This window comes from Orcinus orca, chromosome 6, assembly GCF_937001465.1.
Source record: "Orcinus orca chromosome 6, mOrcOrc1.1, whole genome shotgun sequence".
Lineage (NCBI taxonomy): Eukaryota > Metazoa > Chordata > Mammalia > Artiodactyla > Delphinidae > Orcinus > Orcinus orca.
The window spans coordinates 10699401-10715977 of record NC_064564.1 but is presented as its reverse complement, the minus strand read 5'-3'; the positions used below and the strand labels follow the sequence as shown (position 1 = coordinate 10715977).

Genomic DNA, 16577 nt, shown 5'->3' with positions numbered 1-16577 from the left:
CATATTTCCCTCATGTCCTCTTTCCTTAAATCACCTCCACACTAAAATGACCAAGTGCTAAAAGATTACCTTACAAAACAGTATATATCCTAGAAACAATATATAAATTAAAATATTTCTACAGTAAAATTAAAAAGGCAATCCACAAAGTAGTACATATAAGGTCTTTGTCTATAAATGCTTAAATTTGAGCAAGGAATACACCAGACAGATCATAATAATTAGCTTTGAGTAAGATGGATTACAGGTGATTTTTAGTTTCCTACTTTCTTTCACATTTTTATATTTTCTACAGTGAACGTATGGTTCTAGGTACTTTTGCCGCAAACATTTTTGCCTCATAACGAATTGGCTATTTTGCAGTAGAACATAAAATAACAAAAAACAAAAATAGCAAAAAAAAAAAACCAAGAGGGGCATGAAAAAAGACAGTGAAACGTGACAAATGAATAACTAAATTAAAAAGACTTTATTGTGAAATACAAAATATTTGGGTATATTAAAAACGTGTGTAGACCATGGCAATACTGCTCAAATAACTGGTTGTATCTCATGTCAACCGTGGTGTGCATCAAACTAAGAAACCATCTCTCAGGGCAAATCGTCGGCTTAAGGCCACCAACGTGGTCCTAACGGGAAGAACTGCTACCACATTTCGACCAGTTGAAACCAAACCATCAAACCAATAACTGCCAAGCAGTTATTTTATCATTCAAGGTAAAACTGCCCGACGGCCACTCGTTATGTGGGAAAGAAGCCTACAGCGAAGCTGCTTACGGTGAAAATGTGGGTATGTGAACATACATTTCCTTCAGGAGAAAAGTGTGACTCACAAGTAAATAAATAAATGACAGCGTTTTCCTCTCTCCCCATTTTAGAATATGAGTTCACCAAAGGGCATAACTTTTAAGGCAGAAGTCTAAAGTCTAGGATACTCATCCCCTTTTCACTAATAATTCAAAATAAGGAATTCATAACAAATTTGCATAATGTAAGTATTATCATTCTTTTAAGCACTCTCGCAACGACACAGGAATTATTATGCTCTTCCAAGGAGGAGGAAGGGACGGAAGAAAGAGAAAACAAGATGTGCGACACTGCAGGTTAACCCGGCCCCGGGGGCTCCGACACGGGAGGCCTGACGGAAGCCCAAGGGCAGCGCTGGGGCAGATCCTGGGTCTACTTCCCGGACGAGGGTAAGGAGGCTGGGAGAAGCCGTCCCCAGGCCAAGACCACCTTCAACCCAGGGTCCACGTGCCACTTTTACCATGTGACTGACGGCTTGATGTCAGCTTTCGCTTTTAATCTCCAGCTTGTCTGGCGCAGCTTCCTGCTCTACGAGCCAGGAGGTAAATTAATCATCAGCAGAATTCCCCCAGGATACTCAGTATTCGAGGGGATTAACAGCCATAGTTATCAACACGGACGTAGGGTGAGGGCCCCATCCTTCCCCTCCCCCCAGGACCCTGAGCCGCAGCAGAACGCCTCCCCTTTCCGTGGCGCGTCTTCCCACCTCTCCTGGTTCACACTCTCTTGCCCTGCCCCAAGCCCTGGAAGGAATGCTGTAATCCACTTCAGTGCGCCTTCCCTAGGAATCTTTTCTCATTAATTCTGCACTGATTTGGGTTTTTCATAATCTCAGTGACGGAGTCTGAAGAAACCACCAGTGAAGTATCAGATTATTTCAAAACCACGAGGCTGCCGAATGTCTGGACCCTAAACAGAGCTTGTCCTTACTTGCCTGGCACACAGTTTACACGACAGAAACGTTACGATCAGGAGTTGGGTAGGCTCTGAGGCTGCACCAGGAAATAAACTTCCCCACAGCACAGACGTGACCTCCACTACCTCCTGGTGACTGGCCTACAGGGCGAAATTCTAAGCCGAGTATTCCTGGGCTTCAGGTCTCTTCCGCTTGGGCCAAATATCCGATACATTTTAATTCCTTACAACGCCCGGGACAGGAAGCATTTACAAAGCCTTGTAAATCATCCAGATGTAGGCCCAGTATCCTCAGAACCTCAGCGAAGTCTCTCTGAGAAGAAACTGTAGTCGTATAAATCCCAAATGACGCTAGCTTTCCCTCCCCAAACTGAGTTTTCCCACCTTTCTTTCTGATACTCACTAACCTTCGCTGCAGCAGTAAGTCTGGCATCTAGGAGATGGGTCCTTTCAACACCCCAGGGGCCCCCGATGGACCCGCCGTCCACTCCCTGAACACACTCGACATTCTCTGGGCGGGCAAAGGGGATTCCGAGTGGTGGTGAGCAGATCGGAATGCAGATTTCTCTGGCTTTCTGCTTCACCACAAACCAGTCAAAGCTTGCTGGTTTTGTTTGTTGTTTTACTTTTCTGGGTGTCAGTCACTTACAAATTTTTTTTTTTTTTTTTGTGGTACGCGGGCCTCTCACTGTTGTGGCCTCTCCCGTTGCGGAGCACAGGCTCCGGACGCGCAGGCTCAGCGGCCATGGCTCACGGGCCCAGCCGCTCCGCGGCACATGGGATCCTCCCGGACCGGGGCACGAACCCGCGTCCCCTGCATCGGCAGGCGGACTCTCAACCACTGCGCCACCAGGGAAGCCCTACAAATATGTTTTTAAACGTACACCTGTGATATCCTAAATAAAAACAGCTATGAGTAGCAGCACTGGCCCATGGATTTAGGAAGCAAGTGAATCAAATATACATCTAAATGGAAGGCACGAGAAACAAATCAGGGACCCGACCTAATATGGCACTGCACATTTTCTGATTTTTTTTTTTTACCACCTAAAGACTCTAACAAGTGGATAATTTGTCACCTGATGAGAGATGGTGGGAATGGAGAGAAGTCAGTTGAAACTTCCACTTGCAGGGTATTAACATGTCAAAGTACCAATAGCATGGTTTAAAAATTTTTTTTCAAAAATGTTATCAAGTAACGTTGCATGCTCCACTTAGTAATTTAAATTTGATTCGAATTTCGTCACTGCATATATGAGGCGATTTAAAATTTTAAGCCCATGCCAACCAAGGAAAATCTGCAGTCCTTTGGCAGAAAGGAATCTCCTACAAGAAAAGCAAATCTCTAATGTTACTTCCATTCCAAGTCAATAGTTCACAAGATGAAACAGCTTCTTAGAGCATCTTGTTAAAAAAAAAAAGTGAGGCATGTAAGAGTTGTGGGGAGAGGATGCACAGCAGTAACAGAAAGAGCAAAAAGGTTAAAAAGAGAGAAAAGGTTCATTTCATTGTCTGTAATTTTAAAAATAAAATTTTATTTTATCATTAGCACTGACTCATCACAAGAGTTATGGGTAGAACAGATGACTGTGAAGGTTCAGTTATCTTTAATTTAAAAGAATTGGGTATTTTCAGAAAATGCAACCTCTGTGTGTTAAAAAAAATTCTGAGTAAGCTGCTGGCCTCACCATTCAGAGGCAACATGCTGGGTGCCCAAATGGCAAGCTGGATTTTTCTAGCTACTCGGTGGTCAATAAAATAAATGACTGACATTTTTAACCCTGAAGGAATTATTCTCACATTTGGCACCCACTGAGACCCAAAGACACCGACCAACCACTCCATAAATGTCTCATAACCAGAGAAGGAAATCCCCTGTCCCAAGGAAGGAAAAAGTAGTTGAACAGATTTCAGTTTTCATGAAGAACTGAAAAAACTGTAGAAAACATATGGCAATTCACTAGGAAACAAAAATGCTGAACAAATACAAATATATTACCTTTGCTGTTACCTTAAGTTTGCTTTTCTGTAATATTAAAAATCATCTCTTCCTTAACTGTCACGACTATTTCCTTTTGGCTACTCTTTCTGCATTGTATCTATCCTTCTAAGCCATAAATCACTACACAGAGATGTTTGCTTTCAAACACAAGTACCTGTTATTTAAGTTAAAGAAGGAGATGCAAATCAGAACACAGGTTACAAGCCACTCACTTTATCTTCAGGAAGTGATTTTTGCCAACACAGAACAAAGATTTTAGCGTCTACTTTTCTCTTAGTGTTACCAGTTAACTGAGCAGAGATCAAGGATGACAACTGCCTCTTAGGAAACAGGACTGTACACTGTGAAACTATTTATTAGACTCTGGCTGCAATTTTCTTCCATTCAGTCACAGGTACAGGCTGGCACTCTTCCTGCGGCAGTAACTCATGGAAAGGAAAATGAAACCACGTTCATTAAAGCCTTCCTCAGATTTCAAAGGGGACGCTGGAGAGAGAATCTGAGAATACCCGTGTAGAACACACGTCCTCTGACACATACTTCAGGCCACGCCAGTGCCTCTTTACTCAAGCTGGGAAGCAAGCAGAACCTGGGGAAAGCCTGGCATTTGGGGCTCTATCATCTTTGCAGGTTTGATGTCGCTCTTCAAAGTTTTCGAGGTTAACAACTGTGCTTACGTGTGCTCTACATTTATTTTAAAATAGAAGTTATATGTGCCATGGTTTGGAGCCTAAATGCTAATTACAAAAAGAAGAGTAAGAGTTATCTCCATTTCACACAGAAAATGTATTCCTTTAAAACACCAAGGTACTTGGAAATCATCCTCTTTTAGCACATTTTTAGAATAGAGAATTTTAGAAAACTATTTGCTAAAAGTATTTTTCTCTTGACTACCCACTAAGATCTCCCTGGACTGTAAGCAAATTTATTTTAATTGGCCACCACAATGGAAACACTCTCCTGCAAACTTTTTTTTTTTTAATTTAACTTTTATTTTGTTTGGATACACTGGGTCTTCATTGCTGTGTGCAGGCTTTCTCTAGTTGCGGCGAGCGGGGGCTACTCTTCGTTGCGGTGCGTGGGCTTTTCATTGCGGTGGCTTCTCTCATTGCGGAGCACGGGCTCTAGGTTTGTAGGCTTCAGTAGTTGCAGCACGCGGGCTCAATAGTTGCGGCACGCAGGCTCAGTAGTTGCGGCACATGGGCCCTAGAGCACGTGGGTTTCAGTAGTTGCAGTGCATGGGCTCAGTTGTTGTGGCTCACAGGCTCTAGAGCGCAGGCTCAGTAGTTGTGGCACACGGGCTTAGTTGCTCCGCAGCATGTGGGATCTTCCCAGACCAGGGCTCGAACCTGTGTCCCCTGCATTAGCAGGCAGATTCTTAACCACTGCGCCACCAGGGAAGTCCCCCACAGGATTCTTTTATAAATACTGGACTTCGAATTTCCCCGAGTCCATCACGCAGAGCAAGTTAATGAAACTGCATGCCTATATTTCCCCATTCTATCAATCCTTTGCTTAAATGCTAAAATGTAATTATATATTTTAAGTGATCAAAACTTCCAATCTTGACAGTGATCTTTTAGCTTAAAAAACTAAACCCTCTACCAGAGTAGAAAAATCTGCATGTGTAACTTAATGAGATTTCAGTCATTTCCATTCCATTACTCTAAAAAGCACTTTGTACTCATTTGTTCTGTAAAATTGAGAGCTTATTTGCCAAAAACTCTAATGGACTTTTTAATTCATTTTAAACACCCTGGCAAGAGTTAGCAGATTTTTGAATAGGGGGTTTAAAACACTTTCTTTTAAAAGAAAGGATGTAAAATCCTACACATTGTCAAGGTAACAAATACTAAGACTTACATGGGACACCTTGCTGTACTAGAGACTAAAAGGCGAATTCTGTCAGATTAAATATTAAGAAGTATGATGATCAAATTGTCTAATAAGAATTGCATGGTAAAATATTAAATTGCATGATGAAATATTGGGAGAAAGGGGTTGGATTTAAATCACCCCAAGTAAGCAGAATTAAAACCTATACCTAAGAATTGTAGAAAATGTCTAAGACAAGTTTTCAAACGGCTGTATAAAGTCAACCTTTGATTTCTCAGGTACACAGGCCATTGCTGACCAACAACTCCAGTCCAGTATAATATACTGCAGGGTAAATTTTTCTAGGCAAATATTTCCCATCACAAACATATTTTTCTTAGCAGCATTAAACAATCAAGCAAACAAAAATATCTTAATTGACTTAACCCCACTTTCCTAAGTCATTTTTGAAACGTTTATACAAGTGCCCAATGAACCATTTATAAATCTCAGTAGCAGCAGAATCTCCCTTCTGACTTTCTGTATCTGGACATTTTTATCCAGGTATCTTTGATATATTCTGGCAAAATGAGGCTCACATGACTCACTTAAGTATATGGATCACTTTGGTTTCTGCTGGGGTTATAAGGGAACTATTTTTCCAATAAGAGACGTTAATAATATGTATATGAAATATTTACTTTAAATTCAGCAGAATAAAATTATTTGAAGTATTATAGTAAATGCTGACAAGTAAAGAACCTCTAGAGCACATTCAAATAGCATGACCAGGGACTTTGTTAACATACTATTGTAACTTATTGTATTTTTTTTTTCTGTTTAGCCTTTCTAAAGAATTTATCAAAAAAGTTCTCACAGAAGCATAAAGATATTGCGTTCATGTTACGATGTCACTTCTCAACAAGTGTAATTCTTAAAATTCTGTAAAACTGTTCACAAGTGTATCTTATCCTGCACTAAGAACCTGAGTCTACTGTTTCACTTCAGTAGCTGGACTCAGTAGCTGGGTTGGTTCGCAATGAAGGGTTCCAGCTGGAAGAGTCAGACATTCACACGCTTGTGAAGCTACCTGCAAGCCTTGCTCACACTCATCAGAGCGTCTTCTCACAGGGTTTTCTCCTTCTTCTGGTATTTTTATCAAAAGGGAAAATCAAGAGTCAAAGGATAATTACAGACAATCTCATAAATAAAAACGCTGGCACACCCACCATCTCATAAGAGTGACAAAAAAGTTTTGGCAATGTCTCACTAATGTTTCTTTAAGACATACTTACTCTTTAAATACCAACTCTTTTTATAAGGTGTACACATTACCAGTGAATACCTCAGTCTTAAAGCACCTTATAAAATAGTTTATAAAGATAAGAACTACAGATGCTAAAATTAAGCCGGATAATCACTGAACATGTAGTTTACTACTGAGGAGAGCAGCATCCTCCTGAGGCCCAAATGTATTCTTAAACCCAGGGGCTCAATAAAAGATTAAGGATGGGAAAAAAAAGAGATGAGGTCATCTCTGCTATTCTATTCTCATACAGAACTGCTCCCAATAGTATGTGATTTAATTTTAATTCATCCAGTTTAAAACATCCTTGGTAATAACATATTCCAATTGCTTGGCATGGAAGCCTCTTAGCAGGCTCGTTGGTATTGATATAATACTGCAGCTAATTGTACCTTCTAAACTTCGGAAACCAGGCTGTTCTACAGCAATTCTACAAACCTAATTAGATAATGCAAAGTTAAGGTTTTCCTCAAGTTTCACTGTAGCCGTTCTTACACTCAGTGAGCTGGATCAGGCATCCCTACTGGCATGTTTAAATGCTTCTCGGGAGCCACACTTTAAAACACTACAAAGGCCGGGGAGCCCAGAAGGGAATTTATAATGGAGCAAAAATGAGAACATTTCTCATTTTGAAAATATTCAGGATTTTTACCAAATGAAGCAACTGCAAGTTACTTCTCCCCTCTCCAAAAAAGACCGAAGCCCTGGGTCAGTGCAGTTCAACTTGTCTCAGGGTTGCTTTTAGGATCATAGCACTGAACCAGAATTAAACCGTAGACCTCATTTCAAAAAACCAACATCACCGAACTGCTGAGCCTACAGTTTTGCTATTGTTTCTTCATTTAGTTACACATCAGCCAAATTAATGTATTATTACAAACTAAAAATTGCCTAATATTCTCAGGATAAAATTCCTTTCCCAACTTCAAATATTAAAATGTTGTTCTAATCACAGCTTTCCAAGTTACCTGGATTTCAGACTAAAAGAATACCCCAAATGCCTAATACGTATTATCATATTTTAATACAATGTGTATATATAGTCTACATTATCAAAATTACATGACTGTGGTTCAGCTTAAAACATATGGACACCTGTGTCTCTATACACACACGAGGCGGGGGTGAGAGGCCTAATTAAGGCAGAACAGCGATAACCCCAAATGTGGGGGAAGTCCTCTTCGGTACTCACGGCTCTCTAGTAAAACCCTTTCTCGATTTGTAGTTTTCCCCTAGGGAAGATGAGTGTTCACCACTTGAACTTCTTTTTTTACCTGAGCCAATGTTCCTGGGCATCGCATTTACCGAGATGTGCTGCAGGCCCTCCTCTACCCCAGGTGCCGGGGGTGGCGCAGCGGGCAGGTGTTCCTGCTTCCACGGCCGCTCGCTACATCCTTCATTCTCGTCAGTTCTTGTCAAATGCTGTGGCACTTGGAATTGCTGGTGGTCGGGCAAGACTCTCCAAGTCATCTGACTTCTGCCCTGAGCCCTCTTTCATCTTTCCTGCTCCCGGCATTTCCCCCGTTCCTCTTTCATGCCCACGTTTTTCTCCTCCGTCCACGCCCTAAGCTACCACTCCAGTACCCAGGCCCCAGACTGGAGCTGGGCTCCTACCCAGGAGCTCACACTTTGCATCCAGCTCTGATGCCCGTTCTGGGCTCCATCTACCCAGCAGACACCTCCACACCACTGACCTGTGGCCTGTAAGCACTTTATGCCCAAACCGCACAAATGTTCTGTCTTACGGACCCCCAACTCTACTTGTGCTCTAGACCAGCACTTCGCCAAGTCTGGTCCCTGGGCCAGCAGCAGCATCACCTGGGAACAGTTAGCAGCGCAAATTCTCTGCCCCACCCCAGACCTCCTGAATCAGAAAGTGCGGGCAGGACGCCAGATGACCCGGGTTTTAAGACACTCTCTGGGCGACTCTGATTCCTGCTCAAGGTTGAGAACTGCCGCTTCAGTCGGTTCTGTTCCTTCTGAGGCATCAGCATCCTCCCTGCCCGTTCCACCAGCACAGCCCCTCCTCCAACCAGCCAAACCGCTAACTCTACCGTCATCATCATCTCTCTCCCCACATATTCATTTCCTTGGTCCCCTCCCAGTTTAGGCTCAGCATGAGCTACAGGGACATTTCTCTCCTCACGGAAATCTGGCCTAGGCACCGCTCCCAGATCACTCCTCGGAGCCAGCCGGAACCATTCACAGTACTCAGTGTTTCAGGGCTCAGACTCCGTTTCTCTCGCCAAGCTCTCTTCCACCCCTCCGGGCCCCGACCCACTCTTCTAGCCACCATTCCCCAGGGTCTGCCGCGATCTTTCCTGCTTCTGCGTGCCCAAGCCCTGTCCCCGCGCTCACCGTCCGACCTGCCCTCCCGGGGACCGCTCTGACTGCACCCCACCCCGTGGCCGGATGCTGCTTTCCCTGTGACCCGGGGACCCAGTAGCTAGTACGATCCTCCTCTCACCCTCTGCAACTGTTATTCGTGCGTCTGGCCCACAGACCTGAGGCAGAAAAGTAATTACTCGTGTTGTTTATCTAGGACAATGCCTGGTGCGATAACCACGTAATTCATCACCCAGCCCAGAGCATCGAGGAACCCAGCTCCCACCACCACCTCGCTGGCCTTCTATCTACTTCTCATGCATTCCTGCCTCCTCCACCCTCAGGGCAGCCCCGCCTGTCCCCTCGGCTGGAGAGGCTCTTTCCTGAGAGCTACATCCGGGACTCAGCTCAGCCATCACCTTCCCCGCCTCCCCCGCGGGGTCCTGGGCCCTTCCCCTCCGCTCATCAGCGCCTCACATGCTTCTCTCCGTGTGAGATGACCTCGCCAGCGTCTCTGCGGGCCCCTTCAATGGTGTCCACAGGAGCTCATCTGTGTTGTTAAAATCTGCGGGAGGTCAGAGGGCACAGCAGAAGTCAGGACTGTGCTGAGACTGTGTAAATGACCTTGGGCAGGGTTCAAGGCTCTGTAACTCAGTGAGGATTACATCAGACTGCATGGGAGGGTTATTGCTACAATTAACACCACACACGCAGAATGCTGACCTGGCACAGAGGACTCACAGATGTGATCTGTTATGACAGCGTTTTTTTTTTACTACTTTATAGTACCTCCAATGTCTAGAGCAGTAGATGGTACTTCACAGACAACAGGTGTTTGAATCCTTGACTCAGGGAATCAGCAGCTGAACGTCACCACACCCCAACTCCATTTCAAAAGCTTCCAAAAAGCTGCTCTTACTGTTGAATCAGTAAAGCCCCAACCCAGTTCCTCAGCCTGCCATTCAATACCTTCAAAACAGGGCCTCAACTTACTTTTCCAACCTCCAGTTCCACCACTTGTCGGCCTTCCCTCTGGTCTCACCACATTCCTACCGTCTGGAACCCTGTCAGAACCCCACCGACGCTCCAGGTGGAGCTGAATGCCGGGCTCTGGCCTCCGAGCATCCACCTCCTGCAGCTGAGGAGGAACCTCTGGGTGGCGGTGACACCCTCGTGTGTGAGAGGAAATGGAGCCCGTGTCCTCAACACCCCTGCATCCCTGGCGCCAGCCCAGTACCTCCAGTTTCCTCAATTCACTGTTTAGAGCAGGTGGAAGGCTGGAGGCTGGGAGGTGTGGTAACAAGGCCTGATTCCTGAGTGGAAAGAGAATGACTGCTCTTATGGACCAACACCTTCTGTGTGGTTAGTAGGTCATGACCTGAGTAGCATCTTCCTTCCGCCAAAGCTTTCTACTTCCTCTCCAGCATAGCCTCTCCGAGGCCTGGAGCCACGGATGGTGCTTAGTAAACACTCAAGGGATATTCGAACTGTCTGTTGAGTGAATGACAGCCATGTTTACAGTACAAACACCTCTCCCAGTTCTCACAGAATTCTGTCCACGTGGTTAACACATATTCTACCTTCTCACCCTTCCCTCTTCCACCACACAAACTCCAACCATAAAATCATTCCTTTCATAGCCTCAGGCTGTGTCCGTTCTACTCTAGAAATTTTAAATTCTGGATTTCACTGCTTTTCTTCTTCTGTCAGATTGTACATTCATTCTTCAGGGATGAAAATTAGAATCTAAAAGATGAACAAAGGCAACAGTCGAGGTTGGAGCTGAATAATCGCAACCATGTTCCAATAGTCACCAGCTGTTCAAATCTTCCTGACCAACCTTTTTTTTAACAAATCAAGTTAGAAGTTACAAATATTCTGTTTACAAATGGCCCAAGCTCAGAATTGTGATGTTCATTCACGATGCATTCCTTTCTTTCTCCCTGCCTCTAATTCACTATTAACAAATCGAAGCCCACACCTTATCTCCCATTCCATGCAGCCGACCCCATCACAAAATAGTTACCCAGATTCAACAGCTCAACAGTGTCCATTCTTTTTTTACTAATAATCGTGCACTCCCCGAATGGCTATTCTAAGCCTTCACCATCCGCTAAGGAAACGTCCTGTGACAGTTCCCATAGCGAGGTTTCCTTACCCAGCTACCGGAGTAAGGATGGAGAAGGAGCCCAGGCCATGTGGGTGCTGCATCCTTTTTTTCAACTAGGATGTGATCCCTTTAAGAACAGGGACTTTTCCTTGAGACTGTCTTGGTATTCTCAGTGGGGGAAGGGGGGTGGTAGTAACAGGATTGATGCCTGACCTTCCAGCACTGGACGGGAAACACTTCCACAGAATCGGCAGATACAGCAATTCTCAGGAATGTTTGCATTTCCAGGGTGTAATGAGTGCTTCCGCACCACGGAAGACGAGGGAGAAATTCCATGGGCAGGAAACAGGCATTCTGCCTCCCAAGGACTCAGTGCTTCGCAGGTACCTTTAAGAAACCTGAAAGCTTCTGATTCTCAGCCGCCCAGAGGAACGCACGTGTATGCAAAACTCAGCATTAATTTCAGGAGGCCTATGGAGCCTAAATTTCTTAGACTTGGTAATCAGGGAGTTTTTAACTGCAAGGGTGGGGGAGGACAGCAAAATGAAATGAAAGCTAATCCCAGGGCATTTCACTTGGGGAACTGAAACAACAGTGACCTCTTAAGACACTACATTTCTTCTAAGTGATAGCTCCATCCCTAATAAACAAGCTTCCATTTGAAACAGAAATCTCATGGTCAAGGGCAGAGCTTTTCTCGTTGCAGCGGATCATCGCTGAGATAAAAGGCTTTGTTAAGGTAGAACCTGACTGACTGGGTGATCAATTCAGTCACAGCCTCATTAAGCAATGTTCCTTCCCACTGGTCTTAGCTTATCCCATAAAACCTCTCCATCTAGCAATGGATGCTCTGTGCCTAAGTGGCATTAATAGTTTGAGTCAAGTAACATTTGCACATACAGAGAGCTGCCGGTTTACATGCAGCTTCTCACGAGTACTGAATTTGCTGTTAAAGAGCCACTGAAGGTCTTTCAACATCTCCATTCCAGACCTGTATTTTCAGAGACTAATGATTCAACGTTAAACACTCAGCGCCGAAACCCGGGAGAATGGTCTGGGAAATACTATAATTTATTAATTAAAGGTACTGTCTACGCTTTGCAAGTGCTAAACAGAAGGTTTTAATAAATGCTGACCTTAAAATATTCAGAGGACAAAGCCTAAGATGATAAGCCTTCCCATTATAACCATAAAACATAACATCAGAACGTATGGATTTTGTCTTCAGAACCTTCCATGTAATAAACAATCTGTCATCCTTCTACCGCCTATCGGGTGCCTCTGGACACCTTCCTTCTCCTTCACTCCCACATGCAGACACCTAGTCCTGGTGCCTTTGCATCTTCGTTTAATAGCTCTTGAATCAACTGACTTTTCTCTCCTTCCACTGTCACCCTGCCAATGCCATCAACATCACGTTTCACCTGGGCTATCATAACCTCCAACAGGATTCCTATCTGCTCTAAACCAATTCAGCTAGAGTGGTCTTTTCAAAGCACAAATCTCAGCCCACCTCTCCCCTATTTCAAAATCCTTCGACGAGCTCCATCCTTGGAGTTAATGGCTGCTCAAAGACCTGATTCCTGGCATGGTCTCTCTGAACCCTCGCCCTCCATCTTGTAATTACGCTGGCCTTCTTCCACTGCCTCAGCTCACCATGCTACCTCCTACCTCAGGACCTTTGCACATACTTCTCCCTCTCAGGGGTGTCCCCCTCCCATACCCAGATCAACAATGACTCTTCTTCAAATCTGCAGATTTCAACTCAAAAGCCATTTCTTCAGGTAAGGCTTTATATGACCAAGTTCCTCCATTTTCTTACCCCCTGTGGGTTTTTTTTTTTTCATAGCATGTGGTGGCACAATTTTTATTTACAGATTTGTGAAATCTTGATTAATGTGATTTTTGACCCACTAGCCTACAAGATCCATGAGTTTAGGAGCAAAGAGTACTTTCTTAACAACTAGCACCAGGACATGGGAGGTACTCAAAAATGTTTGTTGAATAAATCAAATCGTATACAACAGAGTACAATTTGAACGGTAAGATCACTTTTCACATCATTCACATCAGAGAAACAGCAAGAGGCCTGGAGATGGGAAAGCAAAAATAAATGTGTTCCTCTTGTCTTGACCACAGGTGACGCATTTTGCTGGGCAGATCTAAAGGAGGAAGTAGTCCAGGGAAAAAAAAGCACCAGGCTACGGTAGACTTTTGTGCCTGGAACACTGAAAGTATGAGGCAAAAACCTGCACAGGGTGGACCCACCAGGACCAGCTTGCTAGAATAGAAGCATAACCTGTATTTGGTAAATGGGATTGTCCTAGACTATCTCAGGCCATTTATCAGAATCCAAAAAAGCCCTATACATGGATTAGTGTTAAGGAGAGGCAGGTGTTTCATAGTGAGTGGAGTATGTGTAATCATAATCAGAGTCAGAATTTTCCCGAAAGGAGATGTCCTTCTACTGCTGTATTTCAGAAACATTTAGGTTAGCTTTTATTAAAGGGAGGCAATAGTCCCTTATTTATGCTTTTATGATTTATAAGCTATACCTTAACTTGATTAATATTTACCCGCAAACTTAATAAAAGGGTTTGGCTCTCCACATACATAAAGCATTCTTCTTAAATTGTTTGAAAGTCTTAAAAAGCTAGCTTCAGTCTTTGGCAAATGACAGAAATTACCCTGGACCCACCGACAAATTCTATCCAATAAGTTGGACCAAAAATCAAGTTATAACAACCTCCTACAGCTATTAAATGAGCTCGTGGCTCAGTACTTGTACCAGCACTAATATAATATTTCAGAGGAAATAGGCATTGGGGCTGACGCTCCATCACCCCTTTAGAAGACTTGTTATCTGAACTGCAGAACATTCTGAATATGGCTAGTTCTGTCACTCTTTCCTCAATTTCTTCCCCCAGGAAATGGCATCTTTATGTCTTTATTAGCTCTCGGTATAAAGGCCATTTGATCACAAATGCTTTCAAACAACTGCAATATTCAGTCGTCCTTTCTCAATAAGTCATTTTGAAGCAAAATCATAAAGAGGTCACCATCACTCCATGAGAGCTGAGGGACTTAAAACCACAAACACATTCAAAAGGAAAACTGGGTACTTTTTATTACCATTAACTTAGATGACTTAGACGGGAATCCACCCCAGACGTTAAAGAGATTCCAGTGCCGTTGTGTCTTCAAATACACACTAAAACTTAAGAGTAAATCTCAAGCGTAAACCTTCCCTCATCACAGGGGCAGGAGCAGATAAGGGAATCTCTTCCTACGATTCTTAGTGTTGAAAGGACGCCTTCTCCCTCTACTTCCAGACGCTAACTTTCCAAAAGGAAAGTTAATAAAAGCGACCCCTCAGATACAATGCAGACGCTGTTTGCACAAGGCGCTGGAAGCAGCACAGCTGCCCAGCCCCCGAGCCCCCGGCTCCCGCGTCCCAGGGGAAGGAGGGGCGCGGCCATAAAGGCGGGCAGGTCGGGCCGGGGGCGCGGCCGGGTCAGCGGGGCCGCAGCCCGGGGCCCAGGTCACCCACGTCCCGGGGCGCCGACGGAGCCCCACAGACCGGGAGAGTCGGGCGGCGGACAGCGCGTCCGGAGGAGCCCTCGGCGCGGGCGTCGACCGCACAAGTTAGTTTGGCGGCCCCGCGGCCCGGCCGCAACCGGGGGAGGGAAGAGGGGAGGAGAGGCGGGCTCCGGCCCGACGGGGCGGCCGATGGAGGGGGCTCCGGGGCGGGGGTCCGCAGGCGGGCGAGAGCGGCCGCCGGGAGGGGAGGGGGGGAGCGGGGGAGCGGGAGGCGGAGGGAGGCCGGTCCTGGGCGAGGCCTCGGCCGCGCATCGCCAGTCTCGGCGCCGAAGCCGAGGGGGCGGCGCTCTCCGCGGAGCCGGAGGCGGGGCCGCGCGTTCCCACCCGGGCTGGCAGCCGGGGGCGCCGGAGACCGGGAGGAGGGGGGCGCCCCGGACGCGCGGGGGCGGCCAGACCCAGGGGCCTGGTCCGCACCGGCGGTGGCGGCGGCCGCGGCCCCTCGCCTCCGTCAGGCATGCGCGCGCCACAGGCCGCAGCCCGGACCAGCCCCGCGTCCCCGGCTGCTGCCGCGGCGGTCCTGGCCCGGCCCTTCTCTCCTCCAGCCCGCGTTCCAGGTGCGGAGGGCGGCCGCCGAGCCCCCCCCCCGCAGCGCGGGGCGGGGTGGCGCGGGGAGGTGCGGTGGGGGCTGGGACCGGACGCGGGGTTCGGGGCCCCCACCCGCCCGTCGCGCCACCTGCGGAGCCCGCGCTCGACCCGCCGACCCCGCTCCCGCCAGGCGCGCGAACAAAACAAGTTGCAGCTCTCCGCCGCCGGAGGGGGCGGGCGGGTCACTCACCCTCATCCTGCTCAGCGGGCTCGGCTCGTCCGGCCGCGGGGATAGGGAGGACCAGAGGACCACCAGCACCAGGAAGCTGCCCACCACCAGCAAACTGCGTAAGAGGAGCCCGATCTTCAGCCTCATCTTCCTCCGGCGGCGAGAGGCGCACAGCCGGGCGCAGCCGCCGCCACCGCTCTCCCCTCCCTCCTTCCCCCCCCGCGCTCGCCGCCTCCTCCTCCCGCCCCCGCCGCCCGGCGGCCGCCCTCCCCGCCTCCGATCCGGAACTCCCCTCGCCTGGCGGGCCGCCCCACCCCCGCTCTCCCCTCCCTCCCCCGGCCGCTCCCGCCCCCACGCCCTCGCTGGGCGGCCCCCGGCCGGTCCGCAGCCCCTTCCCCGCCGCCGTCCCCCCGACCCCCCCAGGTCCTGCTACCATGCGACTAACTTACACTCTCCCCAGGTCTGTCCTCAGCCTCGGCCCCACCGCTCAGCCCTAAAAGCTGCCCGGGTCCCCAACTTTTATTGTCCTTTCGGGCTGTAACTCCGGCCTTAACGCCGGCCCCCCGGCCCCCGCCGCGGGGCGGGCGGGAAGGAAACCAGGAAGTCGCGGCGGCCGTTGCCGCAGCTCCACGTGGCTGATTTATAGCTGGGAGGATATTTCCTTATTGATTGTGCTCGCTTCCTCACACGGCTCCTTAAGGAGCCGGATTTGTATCCGAAAGGCCCAGGTGTGATGTGCAAATATCACCGGACCCCAGGAGCTCTACTTGGAAAGCGGGTAGTACGTCGCTGTCTCTGAGCTAATTAGAAGAAAAACAACCCAGTGGGAATAAGCAATACCAACCTTGTTCAAGGGCTAAGTTTCTATTCCTAGGACCGAGGATTTCGGGGTTTGTAAAACAATACTCAAAAAAAAAAAATACTCCACCCTCGTCGCCTCCTT

At 47.2% G+C, this 16577-nt stretch overlaps 1 protein-coding gene across 6 annotated transcripts in view; it reads right to left on the bottom strand.

The window, feature by feature from the left end:
• Window positions 1–16222, bottom strand: part of GALNT7 (polypeptide N-acetylgalactosaminyltransferase 7) — a 116385-nt gene extending 100163 nt beyond the window's left edge. For 4 of the 6 annotated variants that reach the window (XR_004476234.2, XM_033403589.2, XM_004278677.3 and 1 more), the window contains exon 1: window positions 15656–15850. Coding sequence is in view for 4 of the 6 variants with exons in the window: in XM_033403589.2 (XP_033259480.1) it covers window positions 15656–15781 (126 nt within the window). In the remaining 2 variants the exon portion in view is untranslated. Of the gene's footprint in view, window positions 1–15655; window positions 15851–16083 lie in introns of those variants that run through there. The other 2 variants (XM_033403592.2, XM_049711357.1) reach the window with 2 other exon arrangements.
• Window positions 16223–16577: the final 355 nt, after the last annotated feature.